At 52.6% G+C, this 7,982-nt stretch overlaps 1 protein-coding gene across 1 annotated transcript; it reads right to left on the minus strand.

Annotated features, from left to right (window-relative positions):
- Positions 1-1,078: 1,078 nt before the first annotated feature.
- LOC100731771 (keratin, type II microfibrillar, component 7C-like) lies at positions 1,079-7,646 on the minus strand. Its single transcript, XM_003476039.4, has 9 exons — positions 7,204-7,646; positions 5,598-5,806; positions 4,677-4,737; positions 4,467-4,562; positions 3,489-3,653; positions 3,107-3,232; positions 2,630-2,850; positions 2,020-2,051; positions 1,079-1,536 (listed from the first exon to the last, which is right to left on the minus strand). The coding sequence occupies exons 1-9, from the start codon at positions 7,585-7,587 to the stop codon at positions 1,370-1,372; spliced, it is 1,461 nt and encodes a 486-aa protein (XP_003476087.1). The 5' UTR covers positions 7,588-7,646; the 3' UTR covers positions 1,079-1,369.
- Positions 7,647-7,982: the final 336 nt, after the last annotated feature.

Genomic DNA, 7,982 nt, shown 5'->3' on the forward strand with positions numbered 1-7,982 from the left:
TCTTCTCACCCCATGGAAAGTCTTGCTGTGTACATGCTTGCAATATTTGGCTTGTTCTCGTTTCTCTATCATCTCTGAGTCAAAAGATCCTATCTGGTATCATTAGGGGCCTACATATTCTCAAAGAGAGGAAAAAGAGTATGTTCTCCAAAGATAGAGCAGGGATATTGGTAGGAAAGGTCAGGCAGGGGCTAGGAAAGGCACGGGAAGAGGAGGAGGAGACCTAGCAAAGGAAGAAATGGACTGGGTGGGTGGCTACTGCCCTCTGAGTGCTGTTCCAAGTCTGGTTCCTTGAGGATGGGATTAGGGGATTCTCAGATTATTCCTCCTCAGAGCTCTCCAGAGAACAGGCAAGGTTAGGCCAGAGAGGGGGCAGTGATGGTATCTTCGTGTCGGAGTTGAAACGCTGAGGTATGGGGGATAGGACAGCTGAGAAAGCAAGGGAAAGGGCCCCTCTCAGCAGCTACAGGCCTGAGAAGACTGCCGGGGGACTGAAGAGGGAGGAAGGTGGGGAACGAGTGAGTACCAAGGTCTCATCTCCCCTTTGCTGGGCAGCATTGAGAGGACAGTGCAGCGTGGGCGGTGTTCACATTGGCACAAGGTGGCCACTTGAAGGTGGTGTTGGCACTTCTGATGGGTGCTGCTGTGGCATGTATGTGGTATTGGTGTGTGGGAGTGCAGAGTGGAAGTGTGCCAGGAAAACTGTGTGTGTGTGTGAAGGAGTTAGAAGCCAGCACATACGTGCATATACACATGCATAACGTACACATATACACTCACATGTGTATACACACTGCCTCCTGGCAGATCCTGTGGCTTCCTCTGGCTTCCTTCAAAACCAGTTGAAGACACAAAGCTACAAAGCAGCCCAGGCTGGTGGATGTGACTTAGAAGGGATGCGTTGTGTACATGGGCAGCACTGCGTGCCAAGGAAGCATGGCTGTATTTGGGAATAGCCCTCAAGTGTCCAAGATGAAGACAGGCTAGAATGACCCAGTTCTCAGGCAGAGTGATGGGCCAGTTGTTTACCACTTGATGGACATGGGCTTGCTCCAGGAAAAGAAGACATCACAACACAGCGGTTTCCTCAGTTTATTGGGACATGGGCAACCAGAGAGGCCAGAGCTTCATGGGAAGCAGCTCCCCTGCCGTGCTTTGAAAGGGAATGCCCTTTGGCTGGAGAGGGGTGGGTCCAATCTGGCGGGTGGGTCCTTTTCAGCAGAGAAATGGCTACCGGGAAAGCCCCAGTGGTGTATTTTCAGAACACAAGGAGAAAGCCACCAAAACATTGCTGAGCTCAGCTAGGGCATGAGCAGTGGCAGACTGGGCAGGTGGAAGGGGTTTCCCTGGCTCTTAATTCTCCGGCCACTTAAAACCTCCCCTGGCAGATGGAACCTCCTCCACAGGGTGTGCACAGGCCGGTGCTCACTGCCACGTTCCCAGTGCAAGGGGCACTGCAGACGCTGCCCGCCACGGGCCTGGAGCCGGACACGCAGAGGTCCCCACACACAACCCCACCTCGGGAGCTACTGACACCTGCAAGAACAAGGGCAAGATCAGGAGGCCTGGCTGTGCTCATGCCAGCCAGCCGGCCTCCTTCGTTTGCCCCATCTGATGTGTGTAGCCCTCCAGGATGGCACAGTGAGACTCAATTCTGGATCCAAGGCTGTGAAGGAATCTAGCCTGGAGCAGGAGCCTGGCCTGGTCCTGGATCTGCTGGGCAGCTGGGGGCACATCCTCCGCCCTCTCTGAGCTCAGCTTGCTCACTTATCCAAGGTGGGATTATACTGAGTGACATTTGAGATCCCTTCCTGAAGTGATGTCTTTCTCTCTTTATCTCATTCAGGCTGTGAGGTTCTTCTTGCAAGCTAATTTTAGTCTTTTCTACTGTATGACCAGCTGTGTCCCTTTACTGGGGCATTGTTAGAAACACTCCTCCCCGAGTTGCTATACAGACATTGGCAGGAAAGCCTGTTGTTCCTAAACCTGTAATTTTTTTCCAGTATTTTTGATACTTACAGACATTTACAGCTCCAACACCTTCACATAGCCTGAAAAGGTGGAGAGGGGAAGAGGAGAGAAATCAGAATGAGAACATCAAATTTCTTGCAGGCACCAAGATGTCTCATCCCAGGGCTGTTTCTGATCTACATTCATGCTTCAGTGCAATTAGGAAAACATGCCTTTCTGATAGCAGAGAGTGGATTCTTGTTTGTTCTCATCTGGGTGCCTCTGCCAATGTACATCTCTAACAACCCCATTTGGGAGTTCTGTTGGGAAGGGAACAACCTCTTTGGCATGCAAGGCCAAAGACAGAGTTTGAACAGTAACTCTACCATAGGCAAGTGACTGCCTAGATCCAAGGGTATGGACCTTCGGAGGATTTGAGGATGTTCTGAACTGAGTGGCAGGGTGCTAGTCCCAGCAGGACGCTGGGTTCCCTGGGACTCTGGATGTCATAGTGGCATCAGCTTCATGTGAAAAGGAGCCTTTTCTCAGTTCCAGGTCTGTGAGATGAGAGCTGGAATTCAATCAGCTAGGCATCTAGGCTGGGGCCATTTGTGGAGTGAAACTGGGACAAGAGGCTGGTTTATTCGTAGGAGTGGGTAGGGCAGCTGGGCTGGCTCACCTCTGCTCCTCGCCCTCCAGCAGGCGCCTGTAGGTGGCGATCTCGATGTCCAAGCCCAGCTTGGAGTTCATCACCTCCTGGTACTCCTTGAGCAGGCAGGCCATGTCCTGCTTGGCCTTCTGCAGGGCCTCCTCCAGCCCGGCCAGCTTGCACTTGGCATCGTTGAGGGTCGCCTCGCCCTGCTGCTCAGACTGGGCCACTGCAGTCTCCAGCTTGGTGTTCTGGGGGCCCAAGAGAGAACGAGGTGGGTTATGCTCCACGCATTTCCAAGTTCATTACCTGGATGTGTCCAGTCACTGCCTCTCAATTCAAAATATCTCAAAAATAAAACTGTCCCAGGCGACCACAGTCAGACATAGACAAATAGAATGGAGACTAAGTGGTGGGAATTAAACAGGAATCATGTGACACTGTGTGACACTGTGTGACACTGCAAGGGTGCCCAGACCCTCTGATTTGGACACAGCTGAGCCATACCTGGCACTTGGCATTCTCAATCTCGGCTGTCAGCCTCTGGATGATGCGGTTCAGCTCGTTGATCTCCTCCCTGGTGCGGCGCAGAGTCTCTCCATGCCGGATCACTGTGGCCTTGATCTCCTCACACTAGGGAAGCAAAGGTGCTCATGAGGCTCAGGAAGACACAATTCACTCATTCAGGACAGCACTAAAAATTATGTAGGTTCTACAGTGCTCAGCCTATATAACCACACAGGGCAATCCTGTCCTGTCACGCCAACCAGGGTCATCGACCTTCCACCATCCCTAGAAGTCACAATCCTCATACAAAGCAAACCTTTCCTATTAGACATGTTACATCCCTCCCTGTCCTGTTAGGAGGCTGGTGTCCTGAGACACTGACCCTGGTGCGGTACCAGGACTCGGCCTCTGCCCGGCTGCGGGTAGCAATGTCATCATACTGAGCCTTGATCTCAGCCACAACGCAGTCCATGTTCAGGTCCCGGCTGTTGTCCATCTTGACGATGACTGAGGTGTCTGAGATGTGAGCCTGGAGAACTCGGATCTCCTGCAGGAGGAGGTGGAGAAGAAGGACAGTGTAGTTATATGGGCTCTTCCTTACCCTCCAGTGCCTATAATTCCTTGGCTGCTCTGAAGCTACCTCCCAGCTTTGGAACTGAAACCCCTGACAAAATGACATAACTTTCTGTAATAAAGTCCCCAGCAATGCCCACTTTTTAGGTGCTTGTTTCTGAAATTCTTTAGATACATGTGAACCCAGGGTGCTTTCCCTATCTGGAATGTCCCAGATGCTTTCCAGGGCACAGACCAAGTATTGAGGCCTGTGCACATTCTCTGAGACTAGTGGTGGTGAACTTATGACAGGCATGTTATTTGCTTTTCTTTTAAGACAAAAGATGTTAATCATGAGTTGTTTTTGTACGTCAAAACCTCGGTATTCAGGTTAAATTGCAGTGTTGGCACTTGGAAATAAATACGTGGGTTTCAGGTTGCAGTTTGGGCACTTGTCTCTGAAAGGTTTGCCATCATTGTTTTGGACCAACTGCATCCAGCAACACCAGAGAAAACCCTGGGCCCAGCAGGCAGAGGCTGTTTGGTGCTTTGTAGGCCTCTGTTGCATCCAAAGCTTTGGGGAGGACACAGGATGGCTTCTCAGGCACAGCTGTCCTGAAGGTCTCGTCTTCTTATCCCCACAGAACTGGTCACATTTGGGGTCTCCACTCCTTTCCTCCCTATTCTTGCTCCCCTCCAACTTGGAGCCTAGGCTCACAGGAGTCCTGGTTCCTGCCTGTGGAGTTTAGGTCGGAGTGGGGGGCCTATCAGAGCACACATGTGTCCACCGTGGCTGTGAGCCCCTCACCTCCTCGTACAGTCGCCTCAGGAAGTCGGTCTCCTGCAGCAGCGCCTCTGAGTTGGCTTCCAGGTCTGACTTGCGCAGGTAGGCGCAGTCCACGTCCTGTGTGGGGTGGCAAGGTGCTGTGAGGCCAGCTCCCCCAGGGCGCCCTGGGGACTCGGTTGCAGTGTGGCAGGCCAGAGGGGCAGGGTTGAGGGGCTGGCTTGGGATACTCACCTTCTTCAGAGCTACAAACTCGTTCTCTGCTGTGGCCCGAAGTGCAACTTCTTCTTCATACCTGAGGTAGGAGGGGAGAGAACAGGTCCTGCCTACACAGCTATGGCTTGGCTGTGAAGCTGATTGCCAGACCTGCCCCTGGTCCTGTGGCCTTCAAAGTTATGGACAGGGCCAGAGGTGGGCTGGGAGTGCCCTGAGGAACTGAAACACCTGTTCCTAGCAGTCTCTTTCCAGTGAAGGTCGGAGGGCAGGATATGGAACCTCTGTGTGTGTGTGTGTGTGTGTGTGTGTGTGACAGATGAGAGAAAGAAAGAGAGAGAGAGAAAGAGAGAGAGAGAGAGAGTGAGAGAGAGAGAGAGACAGAGAGTTAGTGGAGTAGAAGTGGCTGTTTCCTCTCTAGGTCTCCATTTTCCTTCCTTCTGAGGCCTTCCTCGGGCCCCTACCTTGCAGTTGGTAGTACAGTTTTCCCATCACTCCCTTGCTGGACTGAGCTAAGAGAAGTAAATTACTTTGTAAGTGAAGCTCTACATCTGTGAATATGTTAGGTCTGCTTCCCAGTAGGCTGTAATCTCTCAAGGATGGGGACAGAGTCTACTGCTTGGCCCTGATCTGCTAACTTCCAGCCAGGACCCAGAACTTTAACAGAGGACTCAGAGGAAGTAGGAAATGCAAACTCTTCTGCAGGGTCTGGGAAACAGACGACAGGAGAAAGCCCTGTGCTCTGAGTGGATGCAAGGAGACAATGTGAACTTTCATTCCCGAGGTCAGGGCTGCTGAGGGCCACTTGAGCCTAGAGGAAGCATGACCAATGCAAGGTCTCCTCCACTCCCAGAAGTCACCTCAGCTACTGATCAGGTGCAGCTTGGGCTCAGGCAGCTTCCCTTGATCCTCCCCATGAGTTGCCCGGGCATGTGCACTCACCTTTTCTTGTTGCCCTCCAGCACCTCCTGCACGTGGTTGAGCTCTGAGGCCAGCCTCCCGCCATCAGCCTGCACAGAGTCGGCCTCTCGCCTCAGTGTCTCAATGTAGCCCTCAAACAGCGGCTCTACGTTGATCCGGCAGCACTCACGGTCCTGGTAGAACTGCAGCTTGGTCTCCAGGAGCTTGTTCTGCTGCTCCAGGAAGCGCACCTGTTGCCCAGAGGCATAGCCTTAGGAACTACTCTCACTAGATCCCAAGGCAAGAAGGGGTCTTAGCGCCACGACCTGAAAACTGTGGGCTCTTCCACAGTCTTTCTTTAAGAGGAGGTCATTTGTCTCAAAAACCCCACCAAGGCTTACTCAGCTCACAACTTGGAAGTCTTTTTGAGAGCTAACTTCTGTTTCTTCTAAAGCAATTTGCCTGGTGCCATGAAAAAATGTTTAAACCGTGCTGAATCCATACTCTGTTGCCATTTGTTAACAGTGTGACCTAACACCACTCACTATGAAACTTGACTGGGCTCTGGAACAGAAACGTACAACCACACTCTACCTCAGGCCAGTGGGGCCAGCTGTGTACAAGTACATAACTGGACCTCTGTAGAATAGCGGACTGTTAAGGTTGATAAAGTATGTGCCAGTTATTCAAGCCCTACAACAACAATGCTATTAACATGATAGCCACTTGGGATATTAGTGCAGGAACGCCTTGTGCTTGGTGGCCGGGGGCTCACCTGACTGCCTGAACTCTCACCGGGGGACCTCACATGTAGAGCCATGGTGACACGCACTACAATAATTATGGCCTATTGGGCCCCAAGCAAAATTTCTCACCAGGCTGGCCCACTGTGTCATTCTGATACCTTTGCCTAGTAACTCTGCCTCACCCTGGTAACTTCTTTTTCTTTCTGTCTTTAGTCTTTTGTGTTAGCAGTTTCTTTTCTTTTCTTTCTTGACTGTTCTTGAGCAGAAGCTCCTAGTGCAGTTTGAGCTTGGCTCTTGAGAGTGCCTAGTGGCAGCCTTCAAACCTCAGCCACTTACTTACCTGCTACTTGCCTGGATTTGGAAAGAGCTGAATGATGGCTCTGCAGATAGAGTTCTTGGAGTTCAAACCATCGCCACAGAATGGGCACAGTCCCTGTCTCTCACCCCTACATTCTGCGCCCCAGTGCAGGGCCTTGGAGAGACTATTCTCACTCCTGCTCAGTAGCCAACTCACCATAATGGATAAAAAGAGCTCTGTGTGACTTGTGAGACCCTCCAGGCAGTGAGACCATCCTACCTCATGGCCTCTAGACCTAGCCTTGACATCAGAAACACCCCCTTTCCATGTCAGCAGTTACTTGGCTTCAAATGCACTGAATATCCACACGAATGTCCTTTGCTTTCCAGGTGATATGATCTCCAAGCACTGAAGACTCTACCCTGGTTCTCCATATATGCTTTTGGTTTGTCTCCCCATCAGACTGGCAGCTCCTAATCCTATTGTTGTGTCCTAGAAATATGACTACCATTCCCCTTGATCTGGGAGCCTCCAATCGCGAGTGCTCAGCTCCAGTGGTGCACATGAGCGAGGGTTCAGGAAGGGTGCGATCCAGGACACCCACCTTGTCGATGAAGGCAGCGAACCTGCTGTTGAGGCACTTGATCTGCTCCTTCTCCTCGTGCTTCACGCACTGCGCATTGGGGTCGATCTCCAGGTTGAGAGGTGTGAGGAGGCTCTCGTTGACCGACACGCTGGTGATGCAGGGCGGGCTGGGGCCGCACACGCCTCCGGAGCGGTATCCGAAGCTGCGTCCATAGGCGCCTGTGCGGAAGGCCCCGCAGACGCTGCGGCTTCCGAAGTCTCCTGTGAGGCCGCGGTAGCAGGAGATGCCGCGGTAGGGGGCGGCGGTGATGCAGCAGCGGCCTGGCCGAGGCCCGCAGGCGGAGGCGCAGCTGAAGCTTCCAGGGCGAAATCCAGAGCCCACAGAACCAAAGCCACAGGTCATGATGGAGGTACCAGAGTGTCTGTGCAGTGGAGAAGCCGGGCGAGGATGGAGCCACAGGACTGTGCTCCGGGCTTGTGGCAGGTCCTTTTATTTGCCAGGAGCAGCTGGCATTAAAAGGGGCAGCAAAGAGACAATAGCTGTGTTTTATTGGCTTGGCATCACCCGGTCTCTTAAAGCTCCGACCCGCTTGCCTCTTCAGTGTGGCTGTGTCAACAACCCCAGGCCACTGGCCATTTCATCTTCAAAGCTCTTTACAAGCTTCTCCACTGCTCTGCCCCTCCCACTGGCTCTAGGTGGAAGAGGGAGAGGGGCTCCTGGTAGTCAGTCAGACTCCCTGTGCCGGGTGATTGCCTACCTTCCCACAGAGGGGGCTGTAGGAGTCCCAACGGACCCAT

Source organism: Cavia porcellus, unplaced genomic scaffold (genome assembly GCF_034190915.1).
Source record: "Cavia porcellus strain 051 isolate PalLab524CR breed Dunkin Hartley unplaced genomic scaffold, mCavPor4.1 scaffold_8, whole genome shotgun sequence".
Lineage (NCBI taxonomy): Eukaryota > Metazoa > Chordata > Mammalia > Rodentia > Caviidae > Cavia > Cavia porcellus.

Coding starts and splice junctions, on each gene's coding strand:
- LOC100731771 (XM_003476039.4), bottom strand. CDS start 7,587: ATGACCTGTGGCTTTGGTTCTGTGGGCTCTGGATTTCGCCCTGGAAGC. Junction 4,738..5,597: donor CTGGAGGGCAACAAGAAAAG/GTGAGTGCACAT, acceptor CTCCTACCTCAG/GTATGAAGAAGAAGTTGCAC. Junction 2,851..3,106: donor TTGAGAATGCCAAGTGCCAG/GTATGGCTCAGC, acceptor TTGGGCCCCCAG/AACACCAAGCTGGAGACTGC.